Source organism: Bison bison, unplaced genomic scaffold (genome assembly GCF_000754665.1).
Source record: "Bison bison bison isolate TAMUID 2011002044 unplaced genomic scaffold, Bison_UMD1.0 scf7180017864489, whole genome shotgun sequence".
NCBI classification, from domain to species: domain Eukaryota; kingdom Metazoa; phylum Chordata; class Mammalia; order Artiodactyla; family Bovidae; genus Bison; species Bison bison.
In genome coordinates, this window is record NW_011495048.1 from 7,367,049 (window position 1) to 7,381,415 (window position 14,367).

A 14,367-nucleotide genomic window follows, 5' to 3' on the forward strand; every position below is an offset into this window, starting at 1 on the left:
ATCACCAGATGGTCAACACCGAAATCAGATTGATTATATTCTTTACAGCCAAAGATGGAGAAGCTCTATACAGTCAGTAAAAACAAGACCAGGAGCTGACTGTGGCTCAGATCATGAACTTCTTATTGCCAAATTCAGACTGAAATTAAAGAAGTAGGGAAAACCACGAGACCATTCAGGTATGATGTAAATCAAATCCCTTATGATTATACACTGAAGTGAGAAATAGATTTAAGGGACTAGATCTGATAGACAGAGTACCCGATGAACTATGGACGGAGGTTCGTGACATTGTACAGCAGACAGGGATCAAGACCATCCCCATGGAAAAGAAATGCAAAAAAGCAAAATGGCTGTCTGATGAGGTCTTACAAATAGCTGTGAAAAGAAGAGAAGCAAAAAACAAACAGGAAAAGGAAAGATATAAGCATCTGAATGCAGAGTTCCAAAGAATAGCAAGGAGAGGTAAGAAAGCCTTCCTCAGTGATCAATGCAAACAAATAGAGGAAAACAACAGAATGGGAAAGACTAGAGATCTCTTCAAGAAACTTAGAGATACCAAGGGAACATTTCATGCAAAGATGGGCTCAATAAAGGACAGAAATGGTATGGACCTAACAGAAGCAGAAGATATTAAGAAGAGGTGGCAAGAATACACAGAAGAACTGTACAAAAAAGAGCTTCACGACCCAGATAATCATGATGGTGTGATCACTCACCTAGAGCCAGACTTCATGGAATGTGAAGTCAAGCGGGCCTTACTTAGAAAGCATCACTAGGAACAAAGCTAGTGGAGGTGATGGAATTCCAGTTGAGCTATTTCAAATCCTGAAAGATGATGCTGTGAAAGTGCTGCACTCAATATGCCAGCAAATTTGGAAAACTCAGCAGTAGCCCCAGGACTGGAAAAGGTCAGTTTTCATTCCAATCCCAAAGAAAGGCAATGCCAAAGAATGCTCAAACTACCACACAATGCACTCATCTCACACACTAGTAAAGAAATGCTCAAAATTCTCCAAGCCAGGCTTCAGCAATACATGAACTGTGAATTTCACCTTCAGAGGAACCAGAGATCAAACTGCCAACATCCACTGGATCATCAAAAAAGCAAGAGAGTTCCAGAAAAACATCTATTTCTGCTTTAATGGACTATGCCAAAGTGTGGATGATACTAAACTGTGGAAAATTCTAAAAGAGACTGGAATACCAGACCACCTGACCTGCCTCCTGAGAAACCTATATGCATGTCATGAAGCAACAGTTAGAACTGGACATGGAACAAGACTGGTTCCAAATAGGAAAAGGAATCCGTCAAGGCTGTATATTGTCACCCTACTTATTTAACTTCTATGTAGAGTACATCATGAGAAACGCTGGGCTGGAAGAAACACAAGCTGGAATCAAGATTGCCAGAAGAAATATCAATAACCTCAGATATGCAGATGACACCACCCTTATGGCAGAAAGTGAAGAGGAACTCAAAAGCCTCTTGATGAAAGTGAAAGAGGAGAGTGAAAAAGCTGGCTTAAAGCTCAACATTCAGATAACTAAAATCATGGCATCTGGTCCTTTCACTTCATGGCAAATAGATGCAGAAACAGTGGAAACAGTGTAGACTTTATTTTTTGGGAATCCAAATCACTGCAGATGGTGACTGCAGCCATAAAATTAAAAGACATTTACTCCTTGGAAGGAAAGTTATGACCAACCTAGATAGCATATTCAAAAGCAGACACATTACTTTGCCAACAAAGGTCCGTCTAGTCAAGGCTATGGTGTTTTCTGTGGTCATGTATGGATGTGAGAGTTGGACTGTGAAGAAAGCTGAGTGCCGAAGAATTGATGCTTTTGAACTGTGGTGTTGGAGAAGACTCTTGAGAGTCCCTTGGACTGCAAGGAGATCCAACCAGTCCATTCTGAAGGAGATCAGCCCTGGGATTTCTTTGGAAGGACTTTGATGCTAAAGCTGAAACTCCAGTACTTTGGCCTCCTCATGCAAAGAGTTGACTCGGCCACCTCATGCAAAGAGCTGACTCACTGGAAGAGACCCTGATGCTGGGAGGGATTGGGGGCAGGAGAAGAAGAGGATGACAGAGGATGAGATGGCTGGATGGCATCACCGACTCGATGGACATGAGTTTGAGTGAACTCCGGGAGTTCATGATGGACAGGGAGGCCTGGTGTGCTGTGATTATGGGGTCGCAAAGAGTTGGACACGACTGCGACTGAACTGAACTGACAGCTTCCACTTTTGCCTTCCTGGATCAATGCTAAGACTGTCGTGTAAGGAAGTCAGGCTACCCTAATAAAGAATGAGAGGTCATGCATAGAAAAATCCAAGGAGCCCTCAGGAGCAGCCAGCACGATCAGACATGTGAATGAGACGATCTTGGGACTCTCAAACCCATTCAACTCCCAAAATAAAGGCAACTGCGTTAAGTGAGGCCATACAAAAACCAACAAAGGAAATAACCAGGCTAGCCATGGAATCATGAGAAATAATCACTATTGTTTTAAGCCATTATTATAATACATTATCACATAACTGTTTCAATTCTTACTATATGGAGAAATAAATGCCATTATCTAAATAAACCTAAGACGGAAAGGCTTGTATAAATATCACTAGTGGAGGAGGGAAGAAGGGAGGGAGGCAGAGAAAAAAAATCACTAGTGGAATAAGTAAAGCATCTTGAATGCAAAAGAAAATACTATTATTTAAAACTAGTAATTACAGATAATTTGTTAAGCATTTTTTCTTTATAAAAGGAATTCCAAATTCTGTTAACCTACATTTCTAAGAATGAAATTCCATGTCCTTTTTCCTCAATTACTAGTTTTTGAAAGTCACAGTAAGTAGAACATAGATATACATTAGCAAAATATCTATCACTGATAGTTTACTTTTTATGAGTTCAATTTATAAATCTTTCCTTATTAGAATTACACTGAGCAAATGTTCAACACAAGTCGCTACAGAAATGCTCTGAAGAAATCCAAAATAATTTTTATAACGATAGTGATTTTTATAATTTTCCATCAATAATGACTATCTTCATATTTATTCGTAAGTGAGAAATTACCAACATAACCATGACTTGGTATTACTTAAAATTCACAATACCTATTTTTACATACCTCTATAGTAGGATGAGTATTATGCTTGTAAGCAGTATATAAGGGAAACTGAATCTGAAAAATTTTTGCCACACACAGTAAGAGTTTTTCCTTCTCATCTGTACTCCACAAACTAAAAGGATCAGAGTTCTTTGAAGATTCTTCCTCAGTCAGATTACAAATTCTTGTAGAGTTTGATTTTTTTTCTATTGATTTTTGTCTTTCTGTACTTCCCTCATTACATTCTCTTTCTATATTCTGTGGTTCTTCCGCTTGATTACTCTCATCTTGCCATGTGGAATCTATGTTGATAGTAGTACAATGTTTACAAAGCTGATCTCGGAGCACTTGAACTTGGGCAATCACTAAGTTAATAAGTGCACACACTACTTGGTTAAAAATCTCCAAATGCTTATACTCTTTGAAGCAGCACAGACATTGCCTACAAGAGAAAAAAAAATTTAATTAATAAATGCTTCCTAAAGAGGCAACAATTATATCCTTCTAAAAAACAGTATTAAAAAAGTAAATACTAAAATATTATTTTCAAGTAATTATTTCCTCCCTTCTGATAGAGTAGCACTATAAAAACTTTAAAAGATAGCATCACACCAAAAACTGATACTGGTAAAAAGTCACTAGATTAGATTGACAGCTATCATCTTCAGTTTTATATTTTATCTATCCCTCTAGACTTCCCTTCCGTTGTAGCTCAGTTGGTAAGAATCTGCCTGCAGTGTAGGAGACGCGGGTTCATTCCCTGAGTTGGGAAGATCCCCTGGAGAAGGAAATGACAACCCATTCCAGTATCCTTGCCTGGAAAATCTCATGGACAGAGGAGCCAGGTGGGCTGCAGTCCATGGGGCTGCAAAGAGTTGGGCACGACTGAGCGACTAACACTTATCCCTCCAGACAAAGAACTACTTAAGAACAAGAATTACGGCTGTATCTTTGCTTCTCTAAGGACTAAGTACTCAATGCATGTTTAATAAGTTATTAGGAAACTGACTATAATAAAATACCTTGTTAGTAAACTTGACTCATTATCTTACATAAGGGATTTTGCTGTCAACTAATAAAAAAGTTTACATTTTGGGGGGGCAGAAGGGATAAATGTATATGTATGGCTGAATCCCTCTGGTGTTCACCTGCAACTATCACAACACTGTTTGTTAATCAGCGATACCCCAACAAAAGCTTCTTTTTTTAAGTTACATTTAAAAATAATTTGCAGCGGACTATACTGGTAGTACGGTAGTTAAGAATCTGCCTTCCAAAGGGAGGATGCAGGTTCAATCCCTGGTGGGGGAACTAAGATCCCACATGCCACAAGAAGCCCCTGCACCACAATGAAGACACAGCACAGCCAAAAAAAACTTCTAAATAAAAATAAAAAAATAATTTTCTTGGGATTTTCCTGGCAGTCCAATGGTTAAGACTCTGTGCTCCCACTCTGGTCAGGGAATGAAGATTCCACATGCCAGCTGTGCAGTGGCCAAAAATAATAATTTACCTGAAGGCTATTTAGAAGGACGTTCCTACCCTATCTGGCAGATCAAAAGTGTTTAGGAATAACACTTACACACACACTTACTTCAGTTCCAGTAAAAAACAAGAATAAAAATAATAAGAGTCTAATTATTACACATAATTATAGTTCTCTTAGACATGTTCAGTTAGAACAGTGCCTAGCATTTTACAGATAATCAAAGGGGTCTGGTGAGTCAATAAGCAAATGATACACAAGTACCACGTTATAATGTATACAAAGACAAATGACAGTTAAGCGACTATCACAATTTGCATCTATTTATCAAAACAAATCAAAACTCTTACTGTACCAAAAAGATCACCAACTTCCTGTATAGCCATATAAGAATAATTTCTTTTTCTCTAGATGTGGAAGATCTGAAGTATGGCCACAATTCTTTAACACTCTTCCCTTTAAAAAGGGAAGCCCAATTTTCCTCCTCTTGAATGTGGACCAGACTTAATGACCAATGAACGGAATGTGGCAGAAATGACAATGTGTGACATCTAAGACTAGGTCATAAAAGACCTTGCTTCTGCCTTGCTCTTTTGGATCACTCACTCTGAAGGAAACCAGCTAACATGTAAGACACTCAAGGAGGCCAAAGCAAGGTCCACATGAGAAAAAACTAGCCTTCCACTAACCACCCATTTGCCAACCATGAAAGGGAGTCAACTTGGAAATAGATCCTCCGGTCTCATGTAAGGTCATGACTACAACCGGAACCAACCAACTAAACCACTTCCAAACTCCTATTCATACAGTAATTGATGATAAATGTTTATAATTGAGATAATAAATGTATCAGGATAAGAAATGCTTGTGTGTTTTTTTTTCAATTATTTATTTGGATGTGCCAGGACTATCCCATGGACGGAGGAGCCTGGTAGGTTGCAGTCCATGGGGTCTCGAGGAGTCGGACACGACTGAGTGACTTCACTTTCACTTTTCACTTTCATGCATTGGAGAAGGAAATGGCAACCCACTCCAGTGTTCTTGCCTGGAGAATCCCAGGGACGGGGGAGCCTGGTGGACTGCCGTCTCTGGGCTCACACAGAGTCGGACACGACTGAAGCGACATAGCAGCAGTGCCAGGACTTAGTTGCAGCATGGGGGATGTAGTTCCATGATCAGGGATCAAACCCAGGCCCCTGCATTGGGAGCAAAAGTCTTAGCCACTGGACCACCAGAGAATTTCCTATTGTTGTTTTTAAAACACTAATTTAGGAGTACTTTGTTACACAGAAATACACAAATGATATACCAGGACTATTTTCTAGATGGCAAAATGAAAGGAATTTTATCTCTAAGGCCTCCTCCAGCTTTAAGTTCTATAATATTACAATATCTACAAGAAGAAAAACACATTAATCAACATTTTTCTGATGAATAGCTTCTTTCTTTAGGTTTAGGAAAGACCAAGGTCAAAGGGAAGAATCATACATTTGACTATCTTTAGTGAAAATGGCATCTTGAGTTTCTCCTCAAAAAAACAAACTTAAGGTCAGAGTTCAGATCAGTAAAGCCAAAGAGTGAGTCAAATTTACTTTAAAAATTCACTGTCAGGGATGGACCTAGAGATTATCATACTAAGTGAAGTAAATCTGACAGAGAAAGACAAATATCATATGATAATCTCCTATATGTGAAACCTAAAAAAAAAAAAAAGATACAAATGAACTTATTTACAAAACAAACTCAGACTTCAAAAACGAATTTATGGTTGCCAAAGAGGAAAGGTAGGGGGGAGGGATAATTTAGGAACTTGGTATTAACATATATGTACTACTATATATAAAATAGATAACCAACAAAGACCTACTATTCAGCACAGCGAACTCTATTCAATATTCTGTAATAACCTATGTAAGAAAAGAATCTGAAAAAGAATAGATACATGTGTAACTGAGTCACTTTGCTATACACCTAAAACTAATACAATATTGTAGATCAACTATACTCCAGTATAAAATAAAATTAAGAAATAATAAAATTAAAATACACTATCATGATACGAGCATTAAATTGTTTGATAACTGACTAGGAAACTAATCTTAAAATACTAAATTGATATATGAACAAAGTAACAAACTGGATCTAGGTCCTTACAGATGTAAAATATACACATTCAAGGAGAGTTGAGGATTTAAGATAATACACACACACAAACACATATCTTTAAAATAATTATATACTATATAAATTATACATTGTACTGCCTCCTCAATTTTGAGAAGTCTAGGTATCTGAATTCTCAATTCAGCATGTCTCTCTGTATCCACACCCACAACACAAGGAGGGAAAAAATTTCAGTTTTTTAAAACAAAAACATCACCTTTTCAGTTAAGCCCAATCTGATTTTACAAATAAACTTATTTCTTCTATGTTGTAAATCACACTACAAATATACATAAGGAAAAAAATCATTAAAGAGATAATGGAAGAAAAGATGACAGCAAGAAATTCTGGATGTTAGAAAAGGGAGGAAAAACAAGTGTGTTCCAAATAAACAAACTTAGAAGGGGCCACAGGAGAAAACTATCAGCAAAAAGATTCACCCCACAGAACACTGGAAAAGCTCAGGACTGAAGAGGTTCAGACACCTCAGAAGGTAGAAATAAAGGAAATAGGACTAAATGAAAGGTACTGTTAAAACCTGCAGGCTCCCATTCCAGACAGCAAGAATACTACCCCTACCTGACCCAGGAAAAGAAGAAATTCTTACTGTACATAAAATGAACAAGATAAACTCAGGAACATAAGATACTGAAGAAGGCAAAGATAAGAAAATGAAAGTGAGAATTATGTAAAATTATGACTGAATGGTGAACCTCACTCAAGTATCCTTCTCTGCCCAACCATCAGATTAATGTATCTCCAAGGGGAAAGATTCTATTTCTATTCTAACAGAAATGTTCACATTGCTATTAGAAAATGTGAACAACCAAGAGAGAACGCCTATAATAAAGTCTGCTCAACATTTTACCACATCATACAGTACATGCCAAAATCTGAGATGCCCCATTCACACAGAACTTGCAATCTATTTTTCAGTGGCCCTCTCTTAACCATGAAAAGATAGCCAAGGATACTAAGACTTTCCAGGAAAAACTGTGTCACTAAAAACAGATGAAAGCAAACAAAAGAAGTTTAGAGGCAGTAGATAAAACACAGCAAGAAAAAAGGTTTTAATTTATATCCTCAGAGAAATGAAAGATACTCAATTACCGAAACAACAGAATACTGTTAAAAAACGCATTCCAGTTACAAAACAGAGCCATTTAATGTGTACAGATGTGCATTATATAGCTTTTGCTTATATATCATTCACAATTTAAAAAAAAAATTAAAATTACATCAATTTGTAAAATTCAATAGTAGATCCAGAGGTAAAACTGAAGAAATCTCCCAGAAAGTAGACTAGGCAAAGAAAAATAATGGGGAGAAAAAGAAAACTATCAATCAAGGAGGTATAATTTCTGACTGATATTTGCAAGAAGACAGCAGAAAATACAGAGCTAAGGAAACTATGAAATAAAAATAAAATTCAGAACTGAAAACCCACGAGAACACGTATCATCATGAAATTTCTGAAGCCAAGGAGGGATAAAGATCCTAAAAGCTTGCAGGAAGAGTGAAAAGAGTGATATGGAAAAGCTCAGGAATAAAAACAGTGCATACTTCCTCAAAGTAATACTAGGAGATAAAATACAATGGAATAACACTTTCAATATTCTGAGAGATAATAATTTTCTATCTAGTATTCTGTATCCAACAAAAGTTATCAATAAACGTAAGGGCAGAAGAGACATTTCTTTTTTAGGCCACAAAGGTCTAAAAACCATTTATCTCCCTGGTAATTTTTCTCAGAAAACTCATCATCCAAACAAAATAAAGAAGTAAACTAATAAAGATGGCATGCAATCCATGAAACTAGAGATCCAAGACAACAGAAAAGCAAAAGAAATTTCAAGGATGATCTAAAGAGAAGATAGCTGTTTCAGTAACCCTAATGAGAAATCAATACAGACTGGAGTAGGAAGATGAAGTCCAAAGGAGATGGAGGGAAGGAAAGAAATAACAGATCACTTAATGATGTATAAAATGTAAAAACTAGTACTAAGAAAGGCTGTAGATTTGGGGGAAGAATAAGCAATTCCCACCCAGAAAATTAATCAAATGAAAAACAAGCCACTAAACTCTATGAAACAAAGAATAACAAAAGGAAAACAACAATTGATATATTTTAAGGTATAAAGTGAATCACAGCATCTTTTTTGGCAATCACTGAGCAATTATTTTCATTTTTAGAACTACCTCAAGAACTGACATAACTATATTGAGAGGATGGGGAAGGTTAAGTGGGTGAAACCATTATGCATCAGAAAAGGAAATTCACAAATTATATCCAAAATTAATAAAGCAATAGAAATATGATTTTTGATATAGCTGAAATATAATTACTATTTCAGAAAATAAGTTAATGTCAAAACCAACATTTTAAAGAATTGAAAACAGAAATGGGTCTGAGAAGACAGGAGACAATGGACTTTTTTACAGGCCTTTTCTTCCCATTTATTTTTTAAACTCTACACATATTGCTTTGTATTTGTACACCAAAATCATATATTACCTTTGACTACCTGAGCTTATCCTATTTTATTCTCTGTCTTACCCCTATTACTACCAGCCTGATAAGACTTTTATTACTTAAGTAGAGTTTTGTGCTGCCTATGTGAGTGGAGTACGCTTACACTTAAGAACACACAATGATAAAAATTTCTAAATGATAATATAAAATGCATGTGTGCTCAGTCACTTCAATCATATCTGACTCTTTGTGACCCTACGGGCTGTAGCCCACCAGGCTTCCTCTGTACATGGGATTCTCCAGGCAAGAATCCTGGAGTGGGTTGCCATTTCTTACTCCAGGGAATCTTCCCAACCCAGGGATCGAACCCATGTCTCCTGCATTACAGGTGGATTCTTTATCCATTGAGCCACTTGGGAAGCCCCCAACATAAAATATGTAGCATTAATTAATATAATAAAAATACTAACTACACATTCATGAGGAAGCTATATGTCAAAATTAAATTATTTCAACCTGGATTCCATAATTTGATCTAGCAAATATTCCAACAGATCTAACATTTTCCTGGCCTGGTACTGCTAAACATGAGAAAAAACTATTCATCTACAGTATCCAACCTTAGCAAAAGCTTATTTATGAGCTAATTTCTGAAAAGCACTACTTTGAATAGTGGTCAATATCAATATCCCACTAGCCACAATCTTAATGCCAAAATAAAGACTAAACTCTTAAACAGTGGAGAATATACATTAACCTATTCAAAAGCAGTAGTATCTAAAACCATTCTAAAACAGTTTTAAAATAAAGTTGATTAAAACAATGAAAATAAGCAATAGCCTCAAATATTTATTAAGTAACAAATGACAAATAAGAAAGGTACAATTTTTAGCCTGAAAATACAAAGAATCACCCCCTACCTAGCACTCAGAATTCTTTCAGGGGAGAAATAAGATTAGAAAGTAGACAAGCAGGAGACAATGAGGAAACCTGAATGGCTACTAAAGGCATCTTCAAGATATAAACATAATAAGCCTATTTTATAATAGGCTTTAAACAAGTCAAAAAAAAAAAAAAAAATCTGGCAGCAATTCCAACAAGAAGGATTTTGCCTTGTAGGATCAATGCCTTCATCATTAATGACATTTCCTTTCATATCCATATATGCTCTTTTCCAAATTTATATTCTTAAATTTATTCTAATATTCTCTCCCCATTCTCTGAGAATTCATTTCCCATTTCATTCCAATTTCCCATTCCAATAGTGATAAAATAATGATAATCTGTTAAAGTAACATACATAACTACTTAAATCTTACAAAGAAGTGACAGCTATATTACTGAGATGAAGCAATTAAAAATGATGACGAAATAAGGATGACACGGTCATTCTGTTATGCACCTAAAACTACCACAACATTGTTAACTGATTATATTCCAGTATAGAACAGTTTAAAAAAAATTTGATGATATAGAGACTGATCACAGTTCACATAAAAAAAATCAGATTATAAAAGATACAGTTTTATAATCACATTTTTGTAAAACTTTAAACTTTACTGTTTCCAACCTTACACCAAGGTTATGCCAAAAAAATTTACCAGTTGTCAATCTGGGTGATGGCATATTTTCCTTTTAAACTTTTATCTTCTGTATTTTCTAAAAAGATTTTCACAGTAAGTATATCCTTTAAACAGGAGGAAAATTATAAAATATTAAAGCCTTCGAACTTTCTATAAATATTAAACTTTTAACATACTGCATTTTCAAGTGAACATTCTCTTTCACCTATATCCTGGCCAATCAATATATCAGAAAAGTGATTCTTCATCACTCATAATCTTATGGAAGTTAACACTTTTCTCCCAGAAAACCTATAAAGAACATTTTGTATGAGATGTCATGGGTCCATTTGTGCATGAAGGTACACTGATGGATTTTCCATGGTCATGAGCCACCAAGTTAAGACTTTCTTTTGTAAATTAACTTTGTCTTGCTGCTGCTGCTGCTGCTAAGTCACTTCAGTCGTGTCTGACTCTGTGTGACCCCATAGATGGCAGCCCACCAGGCTCCCCCATCCCTGGGATTCTCTAGGCAAGAATACTAGAGTGGGTTGCCATTTCCTTCTCCAATGCATGAAAGTGAAAAGTGAAAGTGAAGTCACTCAGTCGTGTCCGACTCTTAGCGACCCCATGGAGTCCAGCCTACCAGGCTCCTCCGTCCATGGGATTTTCCAGGCAAGAGTACGGGCTGGAGTGGGGTGCCATTACCTTCTCCAACTTTGTCTTATTAGTAGCCAATTATCCCCTACAAGAACCACAATCTTAACCTAAGCAACAATATTTTTTGATACCCTAGAGAGAAACAGGAGCAGGGAGAGCAGAGCAGGCGAACAGGCAACAACTTTTACTATACAGCACTGCGATCCAACTGGATATTTTACTGTCACTTCTCTCTTCTATCAGTATGAATGATTACAAGTGTAATATTCTACTTTTTGGTATTTTTTACTATCAGCTAAATAACTATCGCTACTTATCAACATGTGAACAGCATTATAAATATGACAAACTGTTTTCCAATTTGACATTTCATTCTTTGGCTTATGTACCCCTTCAACATAGATTTCATTTTCTAAAATAAGTTTTAACAATTTTAATTAAAATAAGTGTTTAATTAAGTTATTTTGTTTAGATACTGTACTAAGTATCTTGTTTCTTCAACTTCATGAAGACAGCAGTAGCTTTATTATTACTCATTTCACAAGTAAGGAAGTAAGAGTTTACAGAAGTTAGCTAATTTGTCATAATCACCTAGTATACAGGTGATGGAGGACTGGAAGCCACATCTACTGGGCTCCAAGGCCACAGTCTAAAGCACTATATTCCGGAACAGCATCAGATAAAAGGCAGAGTCTCTACAGTGAGAGCTACAAATTACTGCCTGCTACTGCTACTGCTAAGTCACTTCAGTCGTATCCGACTCTATGTGACCCCATAGACGGCAGCCCACCAGGCTCTCCTGTCCCTGGGATTCTCCAGGCAAGAACACTGGAGTGGGTTGCCATTTCCTTCTCCAATGCATGAAAGTGAAAAGTGAAAGTGAAGTCGCTCAGTCGTGTCCGACTCTTAGGGACCCCATGGACTGCAGCCTACCAGGCTCCTCCATCCATGGGATTTTCCAGGCAAGAGTACTGGAGTGGGGTGCCATTGCCTTCTCCGAAATTACTGCCTAAAACTGTACATATCAAAATTTCATTTATATTTTCATTCCCAGTCCACAAACTCCAAGTTAAAGTTTCCTGATACAAGGACTGAGTATACATCTAGGATAAATGTGAACTAGAAAAGGACCCATTCAGCTCCACTGATAACTAATGGTGAGATGCCAGGAAAATGATAATTCTCTGAATTTCATTTTATTTAGTGGCACACTTATAAATCCTGAAATCAGGAATAAGATTTTATCCCAGTAAATAACATGTTGCTACCGAGCTGTAGCTGCAATAAATTCAAAATTATGACTCAAATGTATCATTTCTCAGCAAATACTTTAGATTTTTAATGTTAATTTTAAATCATTAGTATAACGAAATATCCAATCATCTATCCTATCCATAATGAAAGGGACAAACAGCAAGCACAGATAAACTTAAGTCAAAAGAAACTCAGGTCAATGGGACTCAGCAAAGAGATGCCCAATAATAATGGCACTTATGTTTTAAAATCTATAATCTTTTTGGAACAAATACAAGCACCACTTTATTGACAAGAGAGAAAGAGAAAACACAGGATAAAGGGATGTTACTGTAAAGCAAATGCTATTTGAAATTAAACTATTCTGATAAACTCCATGATCAGTCTGTCACCTCACAACATTCACCTCTGTTATTACTGTATTTAATGTGTTCATTAATCACTGCATACAATGCTTCAAACATTTTTTTTTCCCAGAAAATTTCAGAAGAGCTAAGAATCTTTAAACAAGTAGATACGTACGTAAAAGAATTTTTTAGCCATGACCAGCTAAACTCGTCGAGGAACAGTAATTTGCAAATCCCTGCTATACACTGTGGTTATATTAATGACTGTTCTGTACAATTTTATTCTCTCTATATATTTGTATGAAATTTAAAAATCAACCTAATATACATAATTATTATGGAAGGAACAAATAGAAAGTAGCTCCCAGAACGGTCAAAGTGTCCTCTACTATAATACTGTTTTAAAAGTTTAAGTTTGTTATAGATCTCCAGCTATGACATAATGATTGTTCAATCTCTCAAAATAATTATTTTTTACCATTTCAGTCATTTCCATGTTTCTAAGTAATGACAGAATCCTTCCCATATTTCTAAACAATTCATGTTTTAAAAGCAAAACATGAATGATCCCAAGAATAACCAGAGAAGATTTAATATTGATAAACTGTGATTTAATGACAAAAGGTATATAAACCAAAACCCTAAAGAAAAAATTTGATGACAGTGTAAATTTAAAATACAACAAGGGGGAATTCCCTGGTGGTCTAGTACTTGAGCTTCCACTGCAGGGGTACAGGTTCAATCCCTGGTCAGGGAACTAAGATTCCATAAGCCCTGCAGCATGGCCTAAATGAATTAATGAAGCTTTTCAAAAAAAAAAAGAATATAACTAAAAATTCCCTGGCGATCCAGTGGTTAGAACTCCATGCTTTCACTGCCAAGAGTTAAAGTCAATCCCTGGTTGGGGAACTAAGATAATATAAGTCACATGGGTGTGACCAAAAAAAACAAAAAATTAAAATATAAAATAAAATACAACTAACAAAGTTAGTCTTCAAAGTACTTAAAGACGCATACCTCTGTGTCCAGGAATTGATATAAGCAAATATTTTGAGAGTATGTTCCTTTCTGAGCTGCAGTCCATCACCACCTTCTATATCAGATACTGAAAGAAAGTAGAAAAAGTAACTTTTAAATTATGAATAAACAATGCTAAACCAGTATTAAAGTCAACAGGGACTTCCCTGGCAGTCCAATGGCTCAGACTCCATGCTCCCACTGTAGGGTACGCAAGTTCGATCCCTGGTCGGGGAACTAAGATCCTGCATGCTACACACAGTGGCCAAAAAAAAAAAAAAAGCCAAA

General features: G+C 36.2%; 1 protein-coding gene across 1 annotated transcript in view; it reads right to left on the bottom strand.

Annotated features, from left to right (window-relative positions):
• USP34 (ubiquitin specific peptidase 34) overlaps positions 1 to 14,367 on the bottom strand; it is a 241,399-nt gene that overhangs the window by 182,597 nt on the left and 44,435 nt on the right. The window contains 3 exon segments of the mRNA XM_010863267.1: positions 3,139 to 3,200; positions 3,203 to 3,559; positions 14,080 to 14,167. Coding sequence (XP_010861569.1) covers positions 3,139 to 3,200; positions 3,203 to 3,236 — 96 coding nt within the window. The 5' untranslated portion in view covers positions 3,237 to 3,559; positions 14,080 to 14,167.